The sequence below is a fragment of the Balaenoptera physalus genome (assembly GCF_965194825.1).
Source record: "Balaenoptera physalus genome assembly, chromosome: 12".
NCBI classification, from domain to species: domain Eukaryota; kingdom Metazoa; phylum Chordata; class Mammalia; order Artiodactyla; family Balaenopteridae; genus Balaenoptera; species Balaenoptera physalus.
The window spans coordinates 79,325,413-79,351,682 of NC_138897.1; the positions used below are offsets into that span (position 1 = coordinate 79,325,413).

The 26,270-nt window shown below is 50.9% G+C and overlaps 1 protein-coding gene across 8 annotated transcripts in view; it reads left to right on the forward strand.

The window, feature by feature from the left end:
- The window catches only part of KIAA1671, a 187,016-nt gene that overhangs the window by 66,339 nt on the left and 94,407 nt on the right, over window positions 1-26,270 (forward strand). For 5 of the 8 annotated variants that reach the window (XR_014251839.1, XM_082417372.1, XM_082417367.1 and 2 more), the window contains exon 6: window positions 8,159-8,284. The exons of 1 other annotated variant lie outside the window; for it this stretch is intronic. Coding sequence is in view for 6 of the 7 variants with exons in the window: in XM_082417372.1 (XP_082273498.1) it covers window positions 8,159-8,284 (126 nt within the window). In the remaining variant the exon portion in view is untranslated. Of the gene's footprint in view, window positions 1-208; window positions 6,001-8,071; window positions 8,285-26,270 lie in introns of those variants that run through there. 2 more of the 8 variants (XM_082417374.1, XM_082417373.1) reach the window with 2 other exon arrangements.

Here is a 26,270-nt window from a genome sequence, read left to right on the forward strand (position 1 = left end):
TGTCTGTAATCCCCTCCCCCCATTATGAAATGAGGACAGAGTACTAAAAAAATGCTGCTTAGTCCAAACAAAACTTGTCTGCTGGCACTATACAGCCCGTGGGCTACCAGTTTTAAACCTCTGGCCTAGAATGATCACGATAGGTGTCATTTATTGAGCACCTGCTGTATTCCAGTGTGCTGCATCACGTTCATCATCGTATCCCCAGAGTCCAGCATCCTGCTTGATGTTTCGTGAACGTTCAAGAAGTGTTTGTTGAATGAGTGAGCTCACATGAGCCTCAGGACAATCCACACGAGAGGGCTTGTCGTGGTTTGTGTTCCTGTAGAAGCAGCCCCCCCCCCCCGCAAGTTGTTTTAGGAGGTGATCCCCAGAAGAGCTGGTGTGGGGAGGAGAAGTGAGTCAGGGAAGGGAAGCAGGTGATGAAGATGTGGGCACCTGAGGCTCGTTCTCACTGGAGACCCCTGGGGAGCAGCACAGGTCACCTCTGGGTGGTCCTGTCCAAGGGGCAGGGGACCTGGAATATTTGTTTCCTAGTTCCCCTCTGTCCTTGCCTGAGGCTGTGTCTGGGGTTTTTACCATTCAGACTCCTCTAACTTGGCTGGGGCCATGCTCAGTGGTGGAGAGGAAAATCCTCACGCAGCATTGGCATGTACTTGAGTGGTGGGCAGGGCACCCACAACGTCTGCTGCAGGTATGATCACCTTGTTCAGATGGAAAAAACTGAGGCTCAGAGAGGTTCAGTAACTTATCCCAAGTCACAAAGCACCAAGTGGCGTAGCCAGTGTTTGCACCCAGGTCTAGCCCGATACCCGAGCTTTCAGTGGAATGAGAGATCATGAAGGTGGGGAAGAAATCTGAGGCATGGAGTCAGCCCTCGGGAAACTTTCGATCTCTGTGTGGAGGTGGGACATGGTGATTGACGGCCAGGAAAGGATGTGGTGCAGAGTGAGACGCTGGAGAAGAGGCCCAGGGAGACGTCCCGGAGGAGGCCCTGGCCTGAGCCCACCCTTGAGGGATGGATATGAATTCGGATGGGCTGATTAAGGGAGGTGAGGGCATTCTTGGTAGGAGCACAGCATGGGCAAAGGTTTAGAGGTGGGAAAAAAAACGGCATGCCCTGGGGCCAGTGTGGAAACTGACTACGGGCCCCTCCCTGTCACCCCCCCATCCAACCTAGAAAGGGATGTTGTGGAAATTAAGCGATAGGAGAATTCACCTAAGGTTCAGGGCGCGTAAGTGGTGGAAGCAGACTTTGAACCCACATCTCTTCCAATGACCATATTCAGGCTTGCGTTGGAATCTCCGCTCTGCCGCTCACCGGCTCAGCTGTGTGCAGAGCAGGCACTTGGCCTCCCCGAGCCTCAGTTTCCCCCTCTCCGGAGTTAGGAGTTAACGGGGATTCCTTCCTTGAGGCGCTGCGACCAGGCGGAGAGGAGATAAAGTGCCCAGCATGGGCTGGGCAGGCAGCGGGCTCCGCAGATGCGCCTCCGGGAAGGGTTTCGCCTCCCCCCTGCCCCCCCACCCAGCTCCAGGCTGTTGTTATGGGGAAGCGAGAGAGGGAAGAGGCCGTGGAAATGTGACACTGCATCTGTGTGCCAGCGCCTGGCTGAGGGGCCCGCCGGCAGCAGGAGACTCGGGGCCTCGTGGAGGGGCCACCCCAGCCCAGCCTTGGACGCCCGCCCAGGGTGCCAGGGCCCCAGGAGCGCTCATTGTCAGGGGATCTGTTTTCTCACAAAGGGGACTGGGAAGCCTTGGAACAGCTCCCGTTTCTCTTCTCTCCTGCCCAAAGATCTTTGGTTCTTGACCTTTAAAAAATAAATAAGAGCAAAACAGAAGTAAAAAATGTTGGTTGTTGAAAATTCAAACTTTACAAGAGTGTATAACGTGTATAGAAAAATGTCCCCCCCGGACCCCTTTCCTTTCCTGTCCCCCAGATGCAGCCACTGTTAACGGTTTTTGATCTCCTTGGAGACTTGCCCACACTCCAGAGTGGCTTACCCATCGTATATGTATTGATTTATAATTGTTGTATTTTTCTTATTGCAAAAGTAGTGAATGCTTGGGCACAATTTAAAATATTATTGAAACATATGGTTTAGGATGGAAAGCTCCCCCAAATGAGGACCCTCTGGTACACTGGGACCCTCCCCTCCAGGCCTGTTGGTGGTTCTCGGCCATGGGCAGCTTTGCTCCCAGGGCGCATTTGGCAAAGTTTGAGACATTTTTTGTTGTCGTAACCAGGGAAGAGTTTGCTCCTGGCATCTACTGGGTGGAGACCGGGGGTGCTCCACAACATCCTACAGCACAGCCCCCAATACAGAGAATCATGGAGCCCCAAATGTATGTAGATCTGAGGCTGGGGCACCCTGGCCCAGACACAGATAGGTAAATGCATACTGTTCTGTGGAAACATGGCAGCATTCTTCAGAAAATCTCACAACTTGCTTTGTTTTTTCTGTCGTGTATTTAAAATTTTTTTAAATTTTTTTGTAAAATTTTTAAAGATTACTTTCCATTTATAGTTATTACAAAATATTGGCTATATTCCCCGTGTTATACAATACATCCTTGAGCCTATTTACACCCAATAGTTTGTACCTCCCCCCCGCCTCACGCTTACGTTGCCCCTTCCCCCAATGCCCCACTGGTAACCATTAGTTTGTTCTCTATATCTGTGAGTCTCCTTCTTTTTTATTATATTCACTAGTTTGTTGTATTTTTTAGATTCCACATATAAGTGATACCATACAGTATGTGTCTTTCTCTCTCTGACTTATTTCACTTAGCATAATGTCCTCCAAATCCATCCATGCTGCTGCAAATGGCAAAATTTCGTTCTTTTTAATGGCCGAGTAATATTCCAGCGTGTGTGTGGTACACACACACACACATATACACACACACGCACACCACATCTTCTTTACCCATTCATCTGTTGATGGACATTTACATTCCATACCTTGGCAATTATAAATAATTCTGCTGTGATCATTGGGGTGCATGGATCTTTCTGAGTTAATGTTTTTGTTTTTTTCAGATATACACCCAGATAACTTGCTTTTAAAACTTTAACAGTAAAAAAAAAGTGCATATATAATCACCTTATTACTTTTAATGGTTGCAAAGTATTTCATCATGACTGAGCCCAAGCTTTTCTTATCCAGACTTTTGTGGATGGACATTTGGGTTGATTTGAGTTCTAGGGCTTCATTGAGCATCTTGAGGTGCATCTCTGCTTCCTTGGGTGAAGATTTCTTGATCGACAGCCAATTCTGCTCATGTACCCCACATGGGGTGTGATTGCAATTAAAGTTATTCCTCCCTCCCTCCCTCCTCTCTTCCCTTCGTTCTCACTCTTTCTTTCTTTTTCACTTAACATTTATCAGAACTTTGTCCCAGGCCCAATTATAGTATTTCATTTCATCAAATGATTTATTTTCGTTTCAAGAGAGAATATTTTCACATGGCTCCAAAAATACTTATAAAGTAAAAATTCCCCGAGACCTCTCATTCTCCATCCTCCCGTTCCTCCTCATCCCGTAATCATATTCTTTTCTGCCCAAATTCTTTTAGAGTTTCTTTCCGAAAATACAAGCAAGTGTGAATACGTAAGTCTTGTTTTTCCTTCCCTTTTCCGTAAAAGAGAGCGTTCTCTAAGAGTGGTTGAAACTTTGGTTGCCTATGGGTAAGTCCTAAAAGACAGCAGTGCAGGGGCTTCCCCCCAGACCAATTTGGCTGAAGTCTCTGGGGTGGGGCCTGCCTTTGTCAGTTTTAGAAGCTCCCCTAGGGATTCTTGGGTGGAGGGTCAATGCTGAACCCACAGATCTGCTACCTGCCGTTTTTTTGGGTTTTTTTTTGTATAAAGCCTCTTTGAGAACTTTTGCATTCAGCCCGCAGACAGCGAGCGTCCTCATTGTTTTTAACTGCTGCATAGTAGAGGTGGATGATATTTCCCACCTTTTACTATTTACAAACCACATACGTGCAGGTGTATCTGTGGGTTCAGAATGGCGATTGCCCTTCCACGGGGGAAGGGGGCTGTGGCTTTGCAGGACTGCCAGCGCGCCATGCAGTGGAGCTGTACCAGTTCACATCCTCCCCAGTGATGACAGGGCCCCGTCTTCCCTCAGCCTTGCCAGCCGGCTGGGTTATCAAACTTTTGGAGCTCATGCTCCCAATGAGTGCCTTCCATCCTGTCACTTGTGCGTGAGGCCATTTGTATTTCCTTCCTATAACCTGCTGGCTTAAGTTCCGCCACTTTTCTTTTGGAAAAAGAATTCTTCATTAGGAAGATGAACACTTTGTACTTTCATGATTTGACTTCTTCCTGGAAACAGCCCTGGATTGCAAATGGGGGCAGACCTGGCATTGGGCAGACCTAGCTTTGTGACTTACCAGCTGTTTGGCTCTGGGCACCTTGCCAGACCTCTCTGAGCCTCAGTTTCCTCACCTGTAGAATGGGAATCCTGCTTGCCTCATGGACTTGCTGGAGATTTATCACAAAGTAACATATAGTCAAGTGCCTGGCCCAGGGCCTAATGTGGAGAAAGTTTGTGGAAGTCAGAGGGATGCACTTAAGGGTCAATCTTCATCTCTTCACACATTGCATAAGTGTACGAATCTGGTGTCAGGCCCTGTTCTGGGCACCAGGGTTGCTGGGAGGGCCCAGTCCACTGTATCAGGCTGTGCCGTCCAATACGGCAGCCACTAGCCACGTGTGGTTCTTTCAATTTAAATTAGTTAAAATTAAGTAAGATCCAAAATTCAGTTTCTTCGTCACACTGGACACATCCAAATGCTCAAAAGCCACAAGTGGCCCATGGCCATGGTATTGCTCAGCCCAGATGGAGAACCTCGCCATAATCACAGAGTGTTCTAGTAGACAGCGCTGGTCCAGATGGGCAAGCAGAGTGAGTGAGTGGGATCATTCAGAGAGTGGTAAGTCCTGGGGAGGTGGAGTAACCTCCCTGTCGCCCCCTTTCTCTAAGGGGCTGTCTCAGGGGCAGGGATTGACAGATGCCATGTGAGTGGTGGGAGCGCCCCAGGCAGGCCGGGATCTGCGGGGAAGAGGCAGAAGCAGTGAGTGAAGATGCCCCAGCATGGGGATGAGCTGGTCCTGGGGGTGCTGGAGGGACCCCAGTGGGCCCTGGGATGCTGGCCAGAGCTGAGCTGGAGAGGTGAGGAGGGGCCGGAGCGTAAGGGAGCTAGCAAAGGGTTCTGAGCTGCTGCCACCATCTGTGTCTCAGAGAGACCCCTGGCTGCCCTCTGGGTGAGGGTGGAAGCAGGGAGGCCCGTAAGGAGGCTGCCGTGGTCCTCAGACAGGTGACAGGGCTTGCACCAGGGTGGTGGCAGTGGAGGGGTTAGCAGCATGTTTTGAGGAGGTGGTAACAGCTTTATTGAGATATAAATTCATGGCCCATGCAATTCACCCATTTAAAGTGTACAGTTAATTCAATGGCTTTTAGTATATTCACAGAGTTCTGTAACCATCATCACATTCAATTTTAAAATATCTTCTTCATCCCCCAGAAAGCCCTGTACCCACTGACCAGTCACTTCCTGTTCTCCTAATACCCTCCAGGCCCAGGCAACCATTCATCTACTTTCTGTCTCTATAGATTTGCCTATTCTGGACATTTCATATAAATGAAATCACACGAAGTGGTCCTTTGTGACTGACCTCTTTCACTTAGCATAATGTTTTCAAGGTCCGTCCGTATTGTAGCATATATTAGTAGTTCATTCCTTTTTATGGCCGAATAATATTCTGCAGTATAGATGCACCCCATTTTATTTATCCATTCATTGGTGATGGGCATTTGGGTTGTTTCCACTCTTTAGCTATTATGGAGGAAGGTGCTTTGAACATTCATGCACAAGTTTTTGTATGCTTTCATTTCTTTGGCTATATACCTGGGAGTGGCATTGCTGGGTTATATGGTAATAACTCCAGGTTTCACTTTCGAGGGGCTGTCAGACTGTTTTCCAAAGCAGCTGCACCATCTGCTATCATCTGTCATTCTGATTCTAGCCATCCCAGTGAGTGTGAAGTGATATCCATGGTGTTTTTTTTTAAATTGAGATATAATTGACATGTAATGTTATATCAATTTCTGATATAACATGATGATTCAGTATTTGTATATATTGCAAAATGATCATTGTGGTTTTGATTTGCATTTCCTGTTGAGCGTCTTTTAACGTGCTTATTGGCCATTTGTGTACCTTTTTGGAGTAATGTCTATTCAGATCCTTTGTCCATTTTTAAATTCGTTTGTTATTTTATTATTGAGCTGTAATTATTCTTTGTACATTCTGGATACAAGTGCTTTATGAGACCGAATGATTTGCAGGAATGTTCTCCCATTCTGTGGGTTGTCTTTTCACTTTTTAAAAATTAATTAATTAATTAATTAACTTCTGGCTGCGTTGGGTCTTGTTGCTGTGCATGAGCTTTCTCTAGTGTGGCGAGCAGGGGCTACCCTTCTTTGCGGTGTGCGGGCTTCTCATTTCAATGGCTTCTCTTCTTGCAGAGCACAGGCTCTTGGCGTGCGGGCTTCAGTAGTTGTGGCACGCGGGCTCAGTAGTTGTGGTGCATGGGCTTAGTTGCTCCGCGGCACGTGGGATCTTCCCGGACCAGGGATCGAACCTGTGTCGCCTGCATTGGCAGGCGGATTCCCAACCACTGCGCCACCAGGGAAGTCCCACTTTTCACTTTCTTAATGGTACCCTTTGAAGCATCAAAGTCTTTCATTTTGATGTAGTCTAGTTTTCTTTTGTTGCTTGAGCTTCTGGTGTCCTATCTAAGAAACTCTTGCCTAATCCATGAAGGTCATGAAGATATAAGCCTATATTTTCTTCTAAGAGTTTTCTCCTTTTGGCTCTGACATTTAGGTCTTTGATCTATTTTGAGTCGATTTTCGTATATGATGTGAGGTTTGCAGCATGTTTTGAAGGCAGTGTCAGCTTTGTTGATGGGGCGGAGAGAAAGAGGAGACAGAGGGTGACCCAAGGGTCTTGGCCTACCCAGCTGGTGACGGGGACAAGGTGGGGAGGAGCGATTGGAGGGGAGGAATGGAGAGGCCTGTTTTGGGCACATGAGGTCTCAGACCAGCGTGAGCAGTGACTATAGATGGTAAGTGGGCAATGGGATCTGCAAGTTTGGAGTCCCAACACAGAGAGACAGAATCCGGACTCGTCCGTGTGTACACAAGATTTATTTAAGCCGTGGGGTGTGATAAGAAACCCCAAGGGAGTGATGTAGAAGAGGAGGCTGCGTGGCTGGCCTGGGTCACACTTTCACATGTCCCTCTGAGATGCAGGGAGCCTGAGAAGGAATAGCCAGGGAGGTCAGAGGAGAACCAGAGAGCCTCATAAGGCATCAAAAAAGAGGCTGTGAGGCAAGGGATCAGGAATCCAGCCATGCTCTTCACTCATGCTGTGTGTTCTTAAGCAGATGCCTTCCCTCTCTGGGCAGGGACAGTGTGAGGTATGTAAAATCCACATTCTAGAGTCCCGTGTTTACTGGCTTGTGACTATCCCCTTATATATAAAAATAACAGGATTCATACCAGCACACCTACTCCATTGTATTCATGTACCATTTCTCTGTATATGTGCACATGTGTTTGGATGCATGGAAGGATGTCTAAAATGAGGTCACCAAAAGTTGCCAGTGGCAGTGATGAGGCAGGCTAACATTTACGGAGGGCTCCCCACATGCCAGGCATGGGGGAGACTAAGATGAAGCCAACCAGGCACCCAGGTCTCACGCACGTCTGCCCCCTGGTGGCAGCACTGAGTCACACGCTTTCCACGGGCTGGTCCATCCCTGAACTGAGGACGATTATTAGGGGTCTTTCCCCACATGGTCAAGGCTCAGAGAGGTTAAGGCACACAGCTGAGGTAACACAGTTACTAAGTGGCTGAGGCTGGGCTGAACCCAGACCTGCTGATCCTACATATTACCCCCGTTCACTGAGGTGGACCACCTGCCATGGGATGGTGCGGAGGGGGGGGGGTGGGGATGGAGCCTCTGGAGCTTTAATTTTCTTCTTTGCCATTTTAGGTCAGAATGGACTCTCTCGGTGTGACATATTCTTCCTGCAAATAGGGAAGCCCCAGTAAAGTCCTTTTCTTGTGTCCTGTGCCTCAGGTGCCACCAGGGAGGGAGGATGCCCTTCAGGACAATGAGCCGCTGCTCCGGCAGGTGACGCCTGTGGCCGCGGGCCCCCAGAGAAGCCACAGCTTCTGCAAGGACAAGAGGAGCGGGCCCTTCGTGGTGAGTGGTGCTGGCGTGGCCAGAGTGGACGCAGTTGGGAATGTCCCAGGCTGGCCCCAGGGCCTGAGGGGGACGGGGACGGGCAGGTGACTGTCCGGGAGCCTGGTGCTGTCTGGCTGTGCCATGGTTCATGACGTGGAGGGTGTTTGGTGGCTCTGCTGGGGAAGCCTTCTCCCCTCGTGGTTTTTTGGCCCCTTGTGGAGGGGTAGCCCCTGCTGCTTGGCATGGAGCAGTTAGGAGAACACGTGCTGGGGTCCGAGAGCCCTGGGTTCGAATCCCAGCACTGTCTCCTCCTCTCAGCCTCTTTGAGCAATTTTTATTAATTTCTCTGCACCTCAGTTTGTTCACCGGGAGAACAGGGCTGTGATTCCTGCTTCTTTTGCGCCGCTGGGAGGATGGAGTAGGATTGCGTGGGGCCCAGCACATGGTAATTCAGACAGTGATAGTTAGTGTGGTGACGACAGGAGGAAGGTGGGGTTAAGCTGCTTCTGGAGCCGGATCGCCTGGGTTCACATCCTAGCTCTGCGTGCAGATGGGCGTCTGGCCTCAGTTTCCTCATCTGTAAAATGGGGGTAGTAATAACATCTCCTTCACAGGGCTGATGTGGGGTTCAGATAAGATAATTCGAGAAGTGTTTAGCTTGGTCCCGGTAAACACTTTAATAAGTGTTACATTACCATTATTATTATCGTTGTTGTTGTTGTTATTATTCTTGTTTTCGAGTGTCCTTTTGGCTGTCACTGAGCTCTGTCTCCTCAGCCAGCACTTCCTCCCTCTCAGCCTGTTTCCTCACTTGTGGAAGCAAGTAGGTAAATGAGGTGGCGGGACCCCAGGTGAGCCCCCTTCGCTGGAGCCTCAGTGTCCCCAGCTGGGCTCCAGGGCTTCACCACGTCTGAATTTCCGTGATTTTCTTTTCTGGTTTTTTTTTTTTTTTCACTTTTGCTCCATGATCCTTGGAGATCTGCTGAGCTCTGCATTTCCTCCTGAAGTCCCTCCCAGGCCCTGGGCCTTGCGTGGGGACATCTGAGATAAGCCTTTTTTAATGAGGCAACACCAGCTCTGTGCCTGAGGTCATTCTGAGTGCAAGGCTGCATGCATTTCAGTGGTTATCTGTGCCCGGTCTCACGTCTCTGAGACGTGGGCTCCTGCAGCATTGAAGCCTGAGGTCCATTCCTTCTAGCTTTATGGCCACGGGCAAGAGACTTCACTTCCCTAAACCTTGGTCTCCTCCTCTGTAAAATGGGTGAAGACGCCGCCCCTGGCAGGCTTCTTGCCGAGACATGATGGGAGAGTTAAAAGGCCTGACTGTGGGGCTGGGGGTGACAGCTCCCATGCAGGGACTCAGATGTCGGCTGAGAAGCCCTGGAAAATTCCTCAAGTGTCCAGATCTCAGCCACCGATTTCTTTCTCACCCTTGTCTCCACTCCCTCTCAGGCACTGACCCAGCTTATCTGATTGTGTGTGTGTGTGTGTGTGTGTATGTATGTTTGTGAGAGAGAGAGAGAGAGAGAGAGAGAGAGAGAAGACAAAGGCCATGGAGCGAAGAGCATTCAAACCCTGTCTTTTTACAGTCTCTGCTTGCTGGCCCCTCCCCTTTCTCCCTCTGTCACTAAGGAGCCTTTGTCCATGGAGTTGTCAGGTGGCTCCCTCCTTCTGGCCCCCAAGGCCCCTGCCCCATTGCTGCCTGCTTGATCACCTCTCCCCTGGAGGTGGATGGGTTGGGGTACTGAGCCTGAGCAAGACAGAGCTGGGGCCCCAGACCTCGGTTCCCTGCTTTCAGGACTGACACCTGCAATTCCAGGTAGTGGCCACCAGGGGGTGGTGGTGTTCAGCTCACTTTCTGATGGCTCCAAAAGCCTGTCTGGGGGTACCTCAGCATTGGGGCTCTGGAGACTGAAAGAAGTAGGTTCAAGTTCTGGCTCTGGCACTCTGTGACCTCAGGCAAGTGGCTTGATGGACCCCACTGAGCCTCAGTTTTTGCTTCTGTAAAATGAGGCTGGTCCTAAGTGGCCTCCAGAGTATTTTTGTGAGCAGTAAATGAGGTAACTCAGCCGTCAGGAAAGTAAATTCCCAGTTAATGCCTTGGCTGCGGGGATCACTGTTCCCGCTTTCCTTTTCCTCTCCTTCTCTTCCACCTCCCTTGCCCACTCCTCCTCCTCCTCCTGACTCCCCGTCCTCCTGTCATCTCCCTTTTTCTCTCCTAGTCCAACTCTCTCATTATGAATGGGGAAACTGAGGCCCCGAGAGAGGGCCTGACATAGGCAGGGCAACCCTGCAGGTGAGGCCTGGGGTCCTGAGCCCTTGGCCCTGCCAGCTGCCCCTACCCCTCTGGAGGTAGGAGGTGGTCAGTCCTGCATTTTATACTCTGTGGTACATTTGGGGATTCATTCACTAGTGGATAAACGCCATCCGCCGTTACTCCTGTCACTGTTTTGATTGATGACTTTGTACTATTGACTTCCAATTGAGATTCAGGTTCATCTCCCTTTTTTGAGTCTGTGCTCCAGGCCTTGTCAGTCCCCACTCCCCACTCATGTTAGGGAATATGAATCCCATTTTGCAGAGGAGGAAACCAAGTCTCAGAGAGGTTAAGCCACTTGCCCAAGGCCACACAGTCAGCAAGCGGGGGAGCTGGAATGCATACTGGGCCTGTTTCACCTCCAGCCTTGGCCCTGGGCCCCTTCTGCCTCAGGCCTGTGCTTTTGGCCTGGGACCGCCCTGCCAGCCCCTCTCTCCCCTTGGGCCTGCAGTGCTTGGTGCATCTCTCACAAGGAAACAAGACAGCCAACCAAGCCCCGGGGCTGAGAATATGATATTTGTCCAGCACAGGGTTGGCCACCCTCCGAAGGGTGCCTGGGACCCACTGGGGCTGATGCCCTGCTGATCTGCAGAGCCCCACCCACCCCCAGCTGGTCAGACCCTGAGCATGAGGTCAGACCGGTCCCACCCGGCTGCTTCATAGAGGCGGCAAACGAGTGAGTTTAGCACTCGGGGCCTCTCTTTTTTTTCCTCTGTAAAGTGGTGGATTGCAGGAATAACAGTGCCCACCACAGTGCCCACCACAGTGCTTACTGGGTGGCGTAGATAGTAGTTTATCCCCATTTTACAGGTGGGAAAACTGAGGCTCAGAGCCAGTAAGTGCCTCTCCCAAGGTCTGAGTCTACCTCATCGTGTGGTAGGAGGATGGGGCTGAAATGAGATGATGCTTATAAAGCACTGATGGAGAGTAACTGCCTGATAAATGTTACTGTGTTTTGGTTTTGGGTTTTTTAAAATAAATTTATTTATTTATTTTTGGCTGCGTTGGGTCTTTGTTGCTGCACGCGGGCTTTCTCTAGTTGCGGGGAGCGGGGGCTACTCTTTCTTGCGGTGCGCGGGCTTCTCATTGCGGTGGCTTCTCTTGTGGAGCACGGGCTCTAGGGTGCGCAGGCTTCAGTAATTGTGGCACACGGGCTCAGTAGTTGTGGCTCGCGGGCTCTAGAGTGCAGGCTCAGTAGTTGTGGCGCACGGGCTTAGTTGCTCCGCGGCATGTGGGATCTTCCCGGACCAGGGCTCGAACCTGTGTCCCCCGCATTGGCAGGCAGATTCTTAACCACTGCGACACCAGGGAAGTCCCACTGTGTTGTTAATTATAATTTGCTGTCAGCTGTTTTTTTCCTCTACATTCTCTCGAAGAGCTGCTGATGGAACGGGAAGTTGTCCCCTCTCTTAGGAGTTTTTTTTGCCGTTGAGGAAACGGAGGGCAGGGGAGGGGCGGTGTTCTGTCCGGGGTCCCATGGCGGCCGGGCTGGGCTGGGACTGGAGTTCTGAGTCCCTGGCCGGTGCTCTCTGCTCTCCCTGCTCCCCTGCTCCTTTCAGGGCCATCCTTAGGACCTCCGGTCTGTGTGGCAGGTCCCAGTCCTGCGCCCAGCCTCCTCCCTCCCCCATCCAGGGGTGGTGGTGGATGGGCGCACCCTCTTTTCCTCGTAAAGTGAGCCTTTGGCTTGCACTCGTGCTGGGATTGTAAAACACGGTGACTCAGTCGTGGACCACGACCTTGGATCATGGTTCACCCCAGAGGCCCCTCCCGTGACCGTGGAGGCACAGATTCACTGGCTCTGGGGGTTCCCTGCGATGTGGCAGATGGGCCTCTGGTGACCTCAAGAATGTTCTCCCAAATCCGCGAACCCGTCAGTCAGCATTTGGTGGCTCATCTAGTGATGAGTTCACCCCCTCACGGGCCTACTCTGTGCCAGGCCCTGAGTGGGGGGACCCTGGAGAGTCTCTCACTCAGTTTCCTGGGGTCCACAGTCCAGGCGGGCCTGGAGGTGGCCCAGGACGGCATAGTTAGGTGAAGGCAGGCACTCAGGAAGTAGGGACAATGCATGCAAAGGCGTGGAGGTGAGGTGAAGCAAGAGACGGGTCTTGGGGTCAGTGACCAGCCCAGTTGGGCTGAGATGGAACATTTCGGGGGTTCAGTCTTTATTTTGACAAATATTTATCTGCATGTTATGAATAAGACACAGGTAGATAAGAAGGTAAGTAAATAAAAAAAAAAAAAGAAGGTAAGTAAATAACTGCCATGGGTTCTAATGGCTCCGGTTCACTGAGCCCTTACTGTGTGTGCCATGCGCCCTGTTGCGTGCTTCACCTGCATTCCCTCATTCAATTTGCTCATGGTTCCAAGTTTCCCCCAAGATTAGGGGGTATATCTCTCCATCTGGGGAGGTCTCACAGAGGAGGGACAATTGTTTTAAGTGTTCAAAGATGAACAAGCGTTTGCCAGATGGGTGTGGTCTGGGAAGAAGTGGTTTGCCCCTGGTGGAGGGAGCAGCTTGGGCCAGGGTTGGGGGGTGTGAAACTGTGTTCTATTCCTGAGTGTCATGCAGGGTCCAGGAGATGGCCTGGAAGTCATTCCTGGACACCCCCCCCCGCAGTGTGTGTTTTAATCCTGAGTTCAGACTTTTCCCACACCTCCTGCTGATGAACCAGTGGTTCTTACTTTTGAGCAGTGGCACACCTCCTGGCAAGTCTGTCATCATGCCGTCATCTTTGGACAAGGATCGGCCAGGGCAATCCCTGAAGCTTTGAAAGCATTTGAACCTGATAACTTTATTTTTTTCCTTTTTATGATTTCTCTCTTTTTTTAAAAAAATTTTTATTGGAGTATAGTTGACTTACAATGTTGTGTTAGTTTCAGGTGTACAGCATAGTGAATCAGTTATACATATACATATATCCACTCTGAGCCTGATAACTTTATTATAACGACTGGAGAATGGGGGCACATTTTTTTGAATTCTAATGACAAGAATAGTAATTCTTGTGAATGCGATCAATTTGAGATAAGAGGGAACTCTTGATGTGGCCCCAAAATGGAGACATCAGTGGTCCTGGTTAGAGGTTCTCTTTGAATTTCAGTTGGTTGACTGGGCTGTCAAAAGAGAAGGAAATAAAAGCAAAATGGAAAACCATATATGAACTGCTAGAAAGAACTCATCAAAGATTGTGCTTAAAAAACAAGTTGTACATAAAGATATGATGGCTTTTTATTTGCTGGGGATGTGAATTCTCCTCCCCATACTGTGTTGCTTGGTTTTCCCACATATGAGGTTGGGCCTGTGTCCACGTCTTGCTGAACTGTACCAGGAACGTGGCTCACTGGCTTAATTGAAAGGCCTAATTTGCCTCACGCAGCAAGATATCTGGCGGTGGGCAGCGGCTGACTTAAGTCAGCACCTCTGAGAGTCTCTTGGGCTTTCCCTCCTGCTTCGTGCCTCATGGTCCCAAGGTGGCTGCCACTTTTCCAGCCACTCGGTCCACTTTCAGGTGGGAAGAAGTGGGAAGCCAGAGGTGCCATGTCAGCTGAGTTTGCAAGAAAGCAACAGCTCTCCCTGGAGCACCCTCCCAGAGGGCAGTAATGGGTCACACGGCCACTGCTAGCAGCAAGAGGGTCTGGAAAAGTCAGTGTTCCACGCTGGAAGTTGGCCACATTGGAAATGGCCGTTGGTCGTTCAGATAGCATTGTCGGGAATTCCGTGGTGGTCCAGTGGTCGGGACTCCGCACTTCCACTGCAGGGGGCATGGGTTCAATCTCTGGTTGGGGAACTAGGATCCTGCAAGCTGCGTGGTGCAGCCAAAACAACAACGACAACAAAAACCAAATAGCATGGTTTAGTACAGTCTGGCTTCCTTGTCAAGGAAGCCTTGGGCCTCCAAACCAGGATACAGGACAAGAGAGAAAATCTGCCCAGCATCTGTGTGCTGTGATGTGAGATGTGTGCTGGGCACTGGGCTTCAGGGATTGGAGGACACAATCCCCACCCTCCAAGGCCCCCAGTCTGCTGGGGAGCAGGCCTCAGGGAAGGGAAGGAAGGCGGAGGTGGAAGGAACAGGCCGGGTGGGAGCCGGCCCAGCGGCCAGAGTGACTCCTTCTGCCTGGGTGAGTGTGGGTGATGGGCCAGCTCTAGGAGCGTGACGCGGGGCTGAGTGGTGAGGATCTGGACAGCAAGCCGGGCTCTTAGGAGGCCCAGGAATCCTCTGACAGGCGGCTAATTTCACTTGTTAATTGCTTCTTGTCTTTCACTGTTGAGCCCAAAGGGCTGGAGAAGAATGGAGTAATTTATATCTCAGCTGATTAAAGTTCCTTTTCTGAATTAAAACCAGCCAGACCAGAAAGCTTTTGTTTCCTAGGTCTTAAAATGCAAATGACCAGTTGTGCCTGAGATTTTGTATTGGGAGGATTTTGTATTTATTCATTTACCCAGTTCTCTCTCCACCCACTCACTCATCTACCCTCCCAGCCATCTACCTACCCATCCATCCATCCTCCACCCAGTTATTAATTCATGTTAATTCATGCAAAGCTCTACAGATATAAAGATGAACAAGTTAACTTGTCTTCAAATTGCTCACATTCCTAGACTGTAAACCCAGGATGGTACAAACTAGTTATTTGTTGATTTAGTCACTCACTCATTCATTCAGCAGAAATGTATGAGTACCTACTATGTGTCATGTGCTGTTTTGGGCCCATCAGGTACAGCAGTGAACAAGACGTGTTGTTCCTGCTCCCTGGAGCTAATACTCTGGTGTTGGGTGGGACAATGTGGGGTTTTCCAGGAGCTTCGAGGGGGTTAGCTGGGGAGTGGTGGGGATGAGCCCGTTGACTAGACCCAGCTGAGAAGGACCCTCAGGGTTAGAATAAGGGGCGTGGTGTTCACCGGCCAGAGGCTTGGAAGAGCCAAGGGAAATTAGGACCAGGGTTAGAGAAGGTCAGAGGAGCACCTTGGAGCTTGGGGCGCCCTTCAGTGGCCATTGCAGAGAAGGGTTGGAGAGGGTAAACTGGAAGCTCGGAGACCGGTTAGGAGGCTGTTGGAACAATTTGGGCAAGACGATTAAAAAAAAAAAAAAATTACTGTGGTTAAATACACATAACGTAAAATTTACCATTTTAACCATTTTAAGCTTACTATACATCTATAATAATGTATGTCATTAGATACATTCTCAGTGTTGTGTAACCATCACCACCATCCATCTTCAGAGCTTTTCTCATCATCCTGAACAGAAAGTCTGTCTGTGCCGTGAAACACTAACTCCCCCCTCCCCGCCTCCCACAGCCCCCGGTAACCTCTACTCTACTTTCTGTCTCTATGAATTTGCCCTTTCTGGGTACTTCATATAAATGGAATCATACAATGTGTATCCTTTTGTGTTTGGCTTGTTTTATTTATTTATCTGTCCATGGTGTAGCACGTGTCAGCACTCCACTCCTTTTTATGGCTGAATAATATTCCCTCGTATGTACAGAACACATTTTGTTTGTCCGTTCTTCTGTGGATGGACACTTGGGTTGTGTCCACCTTTTGACTATTGTGAGTAATGCTACTAGGAACACTGGTGTGCAAGTATCTGTCTGAGTCCCTGCTATCCGTTATTTTGAGTCTATACCGGAGAGTGGAATTGCTCAAAAAACTATGGTAATTCTACGTTTAACTTTTTGAGGGTTCACCACAGTGGCTTCACCAATTTTACATTGTCACCAGCAATAATGCACAAGGCTTCTAATTTCTCCACATCTTCACCAACACTTGTTATTTTCTGTGTTTTTTTAAAAAATACTGTCCATCCTAATGGGTGTGAAGTGGAATCTCCTTGTGGATTTGATTTGCATTCCCCTAACAACTAATGATATTGAATATCTTTTCTTGTGCTTCTTGGCTAGTTGTGTATCTTCTTTGCCATTTTTGAATCTGATTGATATGTGTATATATATATATATATATATACACACACACACACATTTGTATATTCTGGATATTCATCTCTTATCAGATACATGATCTGCAAATACTTTCTCCCATTCTGTGGATTGTTTTTTCATTCTCTTAGTAGTATTCTTTGATGCATGAAGGTTTTCAATTTTGATTACATCTAATTTATCTACTATTTTTTCTTTTGTTGCATAGAAAATAATTTTTAAAATTTGTGTTATAATATGCATACCAAAAACAATTTTTTAGTTGAAGTGTAATATGTATCTTAAGTCAGAGAGCCTGGGTTTGAATCTTAACTCTGCTACTTCTCAGCCATGTGACCTTGTGTGGGTTAATATCTCTGTGCTTCTGTTTCCCCATCTGTAAAAGAGGGATAATAATAGAGCCAACTTGTTAGAAATGAACTGAGTTTACATGAATTAATGTCAGAAGGCACTGTGAACAGTGGTTGACACCTAGTAGGTGTTTTTTAAGTGTTTGCTGTTATTACCATGACTGTATATCATATATTGAGTTTCTACTTGGCAGTCCCTGCGCTGAGTGCTATACAAACGTTATTCCACTGTCCCGTTGAATCCTCCCAAACCCCAAGAGATTGTCCCCATGTTGTAGATGAGGAACCTGAGGCCTGGGCCTTTACACTTTGTTGAGTGCCATATTCTGGCATTTTTCCCCTGAGTGACCCCACTGTATCCTGAGGTGCTAGGAAGATGCCCATTTTAGAGATGCTGAACTTGAGGCTCAGAGAGGGGAGGTGACTGGCCCAAGGGCACACAGCAAAGGAATCGCAACACCTGGATTGATTCTTGGCCTGTGGACTCACCCCTTGTGGCCGGGGAGGGGTGAGGGCGTTTTTCGGGGACAGGGGAGTCCTGCTGGGCTGAATTCTGTTTCAGTTGTGCCACTGGAACTCCCGGGGTTCTGTGGGTTCCCGGGCACCTGCTCCGCTTGCGAAGCCTCCCTACTGGGGCCGGGCAGGCAGCTTGCGGGCGCTGGGAGGAGATCCTGGGACCTGTTCACCTTGTCCACGTGTTAACCCATTCCGTGCCACAGCACACTGCCGCCATTGCATAGGTGAGGAAGCAGAGGCCCAGAGGGCAGAGGATGATCTCGTCCTTTTGTTTCACCTCCTTGAGAAAGTATGTTGACGTGCCCTTGCGTGAGAATGATGCTAATACTGGAATAATCTTGATTCTCGTTTCTTTTTTTTTTTTTTGTAAGAAAGTAAATCATTAACGAACATACACTTTCAACTGCTAACAGTCACAATTACTTGCTTCAGCTGTACAGGCTATTGAGACACAGCACCCTGGCAGGGTTACTGGGGCCACACGATTTCTGCTTCCAGGGTGCACACAAGTGCTCTTGTGTATATGTACACACACACACACACACACACACACACACACACACACACACACACACACACACACACACACACACACACACACCCCTGCGGGAACCCCGAATAAGCCCCACTTGACCCGGATTCTCATCTAACCTTGTTCAGCTGCCACTCTCTGGCTTCGGACAGCTCGCTGAGCTTTATTTCCCTCATCTGTGAAATGGGGTGAAGCCCACTCCGTGCCCCTCACAGGCTGTCATGAGTGGATGAGAAAGACATTGGTAAATTGCCAAGTCGGATGTAGTGGTCCAGGGCCCAGGCAGAGTTCAGAGTTCATTCCAGAAACGTTTGCTGAGCACCTACCTCACGCTGGAGAAAAGCCAGGTTCACATTGGTTCCTGGAGGATAAAATCCCATCGCACTCAGGCTCCAGTTCGTGGGCACAAAGGGCCTAAAGGACTGTGTGTGGTTTGGCCCCTGGCCACCCATGTGACCTCTGCTCCCAGCACGCAATCTCCGCTCACCCCACTCAAGCCACACTGGCCTCCAGAAAGTTCCCTTCACACGCAGGCGTGTTTCCACCCAGGGCCTTAGCACAGGCTGTTTGCTGTCCTCCAGATTCCCTCCTGACTTCCCTCCTCTCAGGGCATCTCTCAGCTCAGTGTCACTGCTCAGCGGGGCCTTCCCTGATGCCACGTCTCTAGAAGGACCCCAGACACCTGTGTCACATGCAGTGTCCCCCCGTCACCCCGTGTCTTCCTCCCCCATCAGAGTGGAGGCTCTGAGAGGCAGGGAACACCCAGCACGGTGCCCGGCACATAGTAGGCATGCAGCGCGAGGGTTTACTCCACTTCTGGTATACTCACAAACTTGTGCATCCATCAAGCAATCAATTTTAGAAGATTTTCATTACCCCCCAAAGAAACCAAGCACCCCTTAGCAGTCAATCCCCGGGCCCCTCCTTGATACAATTTATCGACCTCCTAAATCCTAGGAGGATTCATTCTCACAGTGACCCTATGAGGTGGGAACTATTCTTGTTCCCATTTTCCAGTTGGCAAAGCTGGGGCCCAGAGAGGTGAGGTCACTTGCCCACATCGTGAAGCCAGGAGGTGGCAGAGCTGGGATTTGAACCCACACGGAGCTTTTGCTTGGAGGATCTAACACACGAATTTGATGTTTCCCAAACCCTAGTCATTCTCATGTATCACTCTGAACATTTTTCATTTTCATGAACCACCTGGACTAATACATAGTTAACGTTTTTCTTGAACTTGGCTCACTTTTCAAAATGTAACAGCTTTATCAAGATGTAATTCACATGACATACATTCACTCACTTAAAGTGTAGAATTCAGTGGTTTTTAATATATGCAGCCATCACCACAGTCACCTCTAGAATGTGTTCCTCACCCAAAAAGAAAGCCGTACCCATTAGCCGCCATCCCCAGTCGGTCCCCAGCCCTAGGCAAACCCTTTCCTGTTTTCTGTCTCTAAGAATTGCCTGTTCTAGGTACCTTGTATAAATGGAATCACACAATATCTGTCCTTTTGGGTCAGTCTTATTTTACTCAGCGTAGTGTTTTCTAGGTCCATCCGGGCCATGGATGGATACCGCATTCCTTTTTACGGCCAGATGGTACTCTGTCATGTCAACATACCACACTTTGATTATCTGTGCGTCGATTGATGGACATTTGGTGTGTTTCCACTTTTTGGCACTCCCCTCATTTTTACAGTCCCCTTGTACCGGTTTCATTTCTTCACTATTCTAACCTCTGTCTGCACTTACTATTTATTTGGTTTCTGATCTCCTGTCTCCCTACCGCAAACAAGAACTGCAGGATTTCCGGGCTCTTGACTCCTTTGTTCAGCGCCATGTTGAATGAATGAGTGAGCAAGTGAGCCAGAGGGTGAGTCAGCAGCCGAGCAGGGAGGACAGATAGGCACGTGCACAGCTAACCGGCCCGGTGAGAGAAACAGTGCTCAGACGCCCTTGACTTGGTTGTGGGGAAGCCAGAAGGGCTCGAGGTACAGTGAAACTGGGTCTTGGCGGTGTGTAGAAGTCAGCCAGGTAGAGAGAGGCAGGAAGGGCAACCCAGTCAGAGGGCTCAGCCTGAGCAGTGGCCGGGGGGCTTGGCCTCTTTTGCCTGTACAACAGAGATTTGTTGTCCTTGCCACACTCCTGGGAGGGGACCCCTGTGCCCGCAGGGTGGCCTTGTCACTGAGCAGAGAGGAGGGCTTGGAGCAACGCGGAGAATTTAGTCAGGGGGGTGGGACAGCGCTCCGAGGACCCCACTCCTTCCACCTCAGAAACCCCCTGACCTGGTGATCCCTAAGTGCCGGCCTCAGATAGATGCATTCAGGGCTTCTGAATCCAGATTTGTGGGCAGTGTCCCTCGAGATCCTGTATCAGGGGCTAGCTACCCTCAGAAGCCAGGCCAGGCAGGGATGGGAATTTAATGACAAACAGGGTAGAGGGCGGGGGCCCTCCCAGGGTGGTCCTGCCCAGAGTGGCTGGACCACCCGATGTTCCAGGCAAAACTGATGACGGGGATTTGATCTCATTGTGAAATCTCACTGTCTTTATACATGGGAGAAAAAAAAAATTTTTAACCACACCCAGCCGCCTTCAGTTAACACAGGCGGTATTGGCAGTCTCGATTCACATATGATCTCGCTGAATCTTTGCCACAGTTCATGGGGAAACAGAGGCTTGGGAAAGTGGGCAGGTGCCACCGGCGGGCTCGGTCCAGGGAGGTCAGACTCTTTTGGAAGCCTCCACCTTCAAGGGGCATCAGAAATGCCCTGAGTGTCCTCCAGGGGGGGTCTTGCTACAGTTTCTGTCCTCTCCCCCGCCCATCCTCCTCCCAGATTAAAAGAAAGCACCAGCTTCCTGATGCAGTGTTCGCAAGTGACCACCAGAGGGCAGGATGGGGGCGATCTAAATGCTTTCAACATTTTGCTTTATTAGTAGTTTTTAACCCCTTTTGCACTAGGGCCTTCATTCTAAAACCGAAAAACCCAAGTCTTCCACGGCCATTTAGATTTTTATTTTAACGCTTGTCACTGATTTTGGAGCACGTGTCACTCAGCTTGAGTCCCCATCAGGTCTCTTGTCAGTTTTGCTTTTGCAAGCCAGTCAGGGCTGCTGGGCTGAAGTTGGGACATTCATCTGCAGCCCTCACAGCCCTGGCCACCCCAGTTTGTTTTCACTGCTGTTGTTTCTCTTTTGAGTAAATTATTTTTTGGGGAAAAAAAGTTTCACCGAAGTTTTATTTCTAAAAGAGGTGTGTGTGTGGGGGGTTGTATGTGTCCAGGGGGTGGGTAGCCCATAATGAGAGCCCTATGAATATAGAAATGGCATTTCTGACCTAAGAAGATGTATTTCCAGAGATGCTAAATCCTCTACTTGAAGACAGGGTCTCCTGAGAAGAGGAACGTTCGGTCGTATCTCAAGCCTCGGCTCCATGCCACTTCCTCTAAGAAGCCCTCCTGGGTTGCACCCTTTCCTGTGCACTCCAGGCCCTTCAGCCTCCAGTGCCATAATTTATTCCCACGTGCTTCCCTCCTGTAGACCCTGAGCTCCTAGCGGGCAAGAACCTGGCCTCCCTCAGTCTCACGCGATGTCCCTACCACCTCACACTTCATCCTCAAGGCTTTCAGTGAGCGAGCACTTGAAATCTGCTAGGCACTCTTCTGACCCCACCTCACCTCATCCCCCAGCTGCCCTGTGAGGGAAGAAATTATTATTGTTGCCGTTGTGGTCGTTGTTATCTTTTTCACCGACCTCGTTTTACATCAGAAGGAACCAAGGCACAGAGAGGAGAAGCAGGTTGTCCAGGACGACACCATTTGGCAGGATCAGAGCTGGGATTCGAACCCAGGCCCATCTGAGTGCAAATCCCTGCTCCTGGCAGCTTCGTGCCCCAGCATAGTAACATCACTGCAGGTACTCAAGCAGGGCTCACTAAGTTAGCAGGGAGGGCTCTCTGGCTGGGGTCTAGGTGCATGCAGCCCCGTGCACGCCTGCCTGGGGCTCTTCCTGCTGCTGCCCCCCACCTCCCTCGGTCCTTTGCAAGCTGCCTCCTCTTCCTCCTGCTCTGGCTTCTCCTCCTCTTTCTTCTTTCTTCTCCTCCTTCTCCAAAAGCTTATTGAGGTAGAATCTACATCCTATAAAATTCACTCGTTTTTTAAGCGTACAATGTAATCATTTTCAGTAAATTTACAAAGTTGCACAACCATCACCACTGCCTAATACCAGAACCTTCTCGTCACCCCATTAAGAAACCCCGTACCAGTTAGGCCCTGGCAGCCACCGACCTACTTCTGTGTCCATCATTTCGCCTTTTCTGGACATTTCCCACCATGAAGTTTTCCCCCCTGGTTTCTCTCCCTGAGCATGGTGGTTATGGTGCAGCCAGAGTGCTTCCGCCCTTTATGTTGGCCTGGCTCCCTCTCAGTGCTGGTGTCTTCCCTGTCCCTCCCTTCCCTGTCTGCCCCTCCTCACAGTAGAGAGAACCCAGGGGTCAGGCTGGGCAAAAGCGGATGAAAAATGTTCTGGTTTGGTTTTTTTTTCGGGGGTGTGTTTTAAGTGATTTCCAACGTCCTGCAGTTGATAATGCCCTGTGGGTTGGCCGTGCCCTGGTGGGATGGGCTCAGAGTGCCTTGTTTGGGGTAGATAACCCCCTATCCTGCAGGGCTGACCCCAGCTTGGACCCCTCCTTGTTGCCCTGCCATCCAGGGCGGCTGAACTTGATATACCACTAGTCGGTCATGGCCAAGGTGATTTGAGCCCTGACTGAGAGCTCCAGGCTCTGAGCAGTTTATTACACATATTTCTTCATTTCCTCCTCCCAGCGACCCCGTGGGACAGGCACTGTCGTCATCCCTATTTTACATAGAGCTGGGGCACAGAGAGGTTAAGCAACCAGCCCGATATCACAAAGCTGTCTAGTGCTGGGACGAGGATTCGAACCCAGGCAGTCTGCCTCCAGCATCCACACCCTTGTCCTGCACCCCGGCTGCCTCTGTGAGACTAGCCATCCCCTCCCTGGGTCTCAATTTCCCCTCCGGACAGTCTTCTGCTCTGTCTGTGCCCTGACCCTTCAGGGGATTGTCAACTCCTGGAAGATGGGGGCATGTGTATGGCTTCTGTGGGTCCCTTTTGGTGGCTGAGGAGCCGCCGTGCACACAGTAGGTCTGCCTTCTGTGTGTCATGGATTCCCAGATCTAGCTGTGATCTCCTTGTCAGCAGGAGAATTGGGAACCCTCTGCCTTTCAGGAAGCGGTTACAGAGCACCTGAGTGCTGGGCTGCGTGCCAGGCCCTGGGACCTCCTTGCCTGTGGGGAGCTCACAGCCCTGCGGGGAGGACAGGCTCTCATCACGAGAAGCACCTTCATATACTCTAAGAGGAGGCCCAGTGACTCAGGCTTGCTCGCTCAGAGGGCTTCCTGTGGATGTGCTGCTTGTACTGGCCTTGAGCGATGGTTGCATTCCCACAAATAGAAAGGGCATTCCCGGCGGAGGGCCCTGCCTGAGGGTCCATACACGGTTGAGGAATGGGTGTCACTGTGATGGTACGTGGAGGCTGTACGGCTAAGGGCACTGAAAGCCCAGCCAAGGCTGTGGGGTGCAGGGAATGTGGCAGGGCCAGTGGCCCATGTCCTCATGCAGGAATGCAGACTCTTGGGCCAGCCCAGCCTACTTTTCTAGGGACGACGGAAATCTGCATTGCTACCCACTGTTCTTCTGATGCTTAAGTGTTGTTGGCAACTCGTTCAAATAAAACAAAATAGTGTGCCTACCTCCCCCTGCCCTCCTCCCCCCAAAAAAACCTGACAGAAACAGAGTCACTCCTGGGGGCTACCAGTTTTCATCCCTGTTTTCCTTCGTGAACGCAGATGTTGATTTTTAACAGCCTCCCATCTTTTTTATAGGCGAGAGATTTCTGCTCAAGGCTAAGCCCTCTCAGTAGGTCGACATGGTTGCTTGTACGTTCAGTCTTTTCTGGAATGAATGAAGGACCTTAATAAGGATTGCCCGAGGACCTACTGTGGCCGGGTGTCGTCTTGGGACGTGGGGAGCTAGGCTGACCAGGGTGGGGGCCCCTGGGGAACTGACCTTCGAGGAGGGGTGGAAGGAGGGGTCACCGGGATGCAGAGTGTTCCTCCAGAAGAGGCGTCTTGGGGCCCTGTGTCTGGGGGCCACCCTGAGCCTGGGCTGGAAGCTGCTGGAGGGGGCAGGATGGTTAGCTCTTAAGCCAGAGACCCCGGCATGAATAGGAGCGAACTAGGTGGAGAGGAAGGGGAGTGTGTTTGTTTTCCGGGGCTGCCGTAATGAATCACCACGCGCTTTGTGGCTCAGAAACAGTAGATACTTATTCTCTCTCCGTTCTGGAGGCCAGAGCCTGAGGTTAAGGTGTCGGCAGGGCCACGCTCCCTCCAGGGATTCTAGGGGAGGATCCTTCCTTGCCTCTTCCCGCTTTGTGGGCCCGAGGCGTTCTTTAGCTTGTGGCCATACCCCTCCAGTCTCTGCCTCCGTCCTCATGTGGCATCCTCCCCGGAGGTTGCGTCTTCTCTTCTGGACACTTGCTGGATTTAGGGCCATCCAGGGTAATCCAGAAAAATCTCATCTCAAGATCCTTAATTTATTAATAATTACATCTGCAAAGACCTTTTTCCAGATAAAGTCACATTTACAGGTTCTGGGCGGACATACCTTTTGGGGGGGCTACCATCCCATCCGCTACAGGGAGGAAGACTTTTTCTGACTGAGGAATAGCATGAGCAAAGGCCCTGCGGTCGCCTGGCGCACCTGATTGGGGTGGGGCAGGTGTGGGGTCAAATGGTAAAAGGTGAGCAGGGGTCTGGGTTGGGAGGGATAGGGAGCCAGGGGAGGCATCCAGGGTGTGTGAGGGGTGCCTTGGTCACCACTGTGCATGCAGGTGGTTCCCCTGGCCAGGTGAGAAGGGTCCTACAGGGCAGGGTGGGACCAGCCCAGCTGACCAGAAGGCGATAGCCCTGACTAGGTAGGGGTCGCTTTGGGCCTGGAGTGGAGGTGCGGCAGAGGGCCCCCTGCTCCTGGGAGTGTGACCTGGTGACTGTGGCCACCTCCAGGCTGAGAAAGCGGGACTCTGAGGAGGGGGGGGGGCGTCTCCATCACTGGTGCCTGCCCACCCCCACCCGCCTCGTCGGGGCTCAGCTCTGTCTCCACCTGGGACTTGCCAGGTCTGACTTTTTCACTTTTCTTTTTATCCTTAGCACCCCTGCCCTGTCTCCTGTCTTTCTGCCTCCACCCCACCCCCTTCCCTGCTCGCACCCCGCTGCCCTGCTCTCTTTGTCTCCTGTGGTCTCTGACTTTCTTCCGGTTCATCTCTTTTCCTGCCTGTGTGTGTGTCTCCATCCCCCTCAGTGACCAAGCCCCTTGCCCCCATCTCTGTCATCCCCTCTGCCCTTTCCAGCCCATTTCTCTCTTGGTCCATCCCTGTCAGGCCTATGCGAGGCTGAGCAGCTGGCCGTCAGCAGCCTCCACGTTCCTGGTGGTGGACGGTTATCCCTTAGGACAGTCAGAGCCAGCTAGGGCCACCTCCCGCTGTTCTGTTAGCCCCCCAGCGAGCAGGACCCCACTTTCCAACTGGACCATCAGCCAGTCAGCCAGAGAGCAGGGGCCAGGCTGTACCCCCACCTGCGCCATCAGCTGGGGCCAGCCCCCAACTGGCTGTCCGTTGGGCAGTGAGCGGCGGGGACCCTTCGCCTGCCAGATGTCGGGCGCCGAGTCGGAGGAGCCATGGGCCTGCTTCTGAAGAGCTCTGAAGTTCACGCCGTGGTTTCCTCAGCCGCTGAGCTCAGCTCCCCGCTGGTGTCCCCAGGGGCTTCCTGTCAGCTGCTCTGCCCCGAGTCACGCTGTGGGCCTGATGTGTACGGCACACGTGGTCCCTGGGGCCGGGGGTACCTCTGCGCCACCCCCCGCCTGGGCTCTCGTGCAGGGCTCTCGCTGTGCGCCAGTCTGGTTCCGGTTCAGACGTGGGCTGACCTGACGGAGGTGGTGTGGAGCTGGGGCTCTGGGGCTGCCCCGCTGCTCACCTCAGCAGCTCCCTTTGCTCTCGAGCCCCAACTTCCTCGTGTGGCCCGTGGAGATGATAATGTTTCCCCCAGGGAAGCACCGTGAGGACTAAACGAGATGCTCTGGTATTATTCTGCCTCATCCGATGCACAAAACCCTGAAACGCAGGGATACTCCATCCCATTTTACAGAATAGGTAACTGAGGCTCAGGAAGGTGGGGTGACTTGCCAAGATCACACTCTTTCGAAGGAAGTTCCCAAGAAAGGTCACCTTGGGTCAGCCTTAGGTGTGCTATAATTAGCGTTTTTAATTGCTGA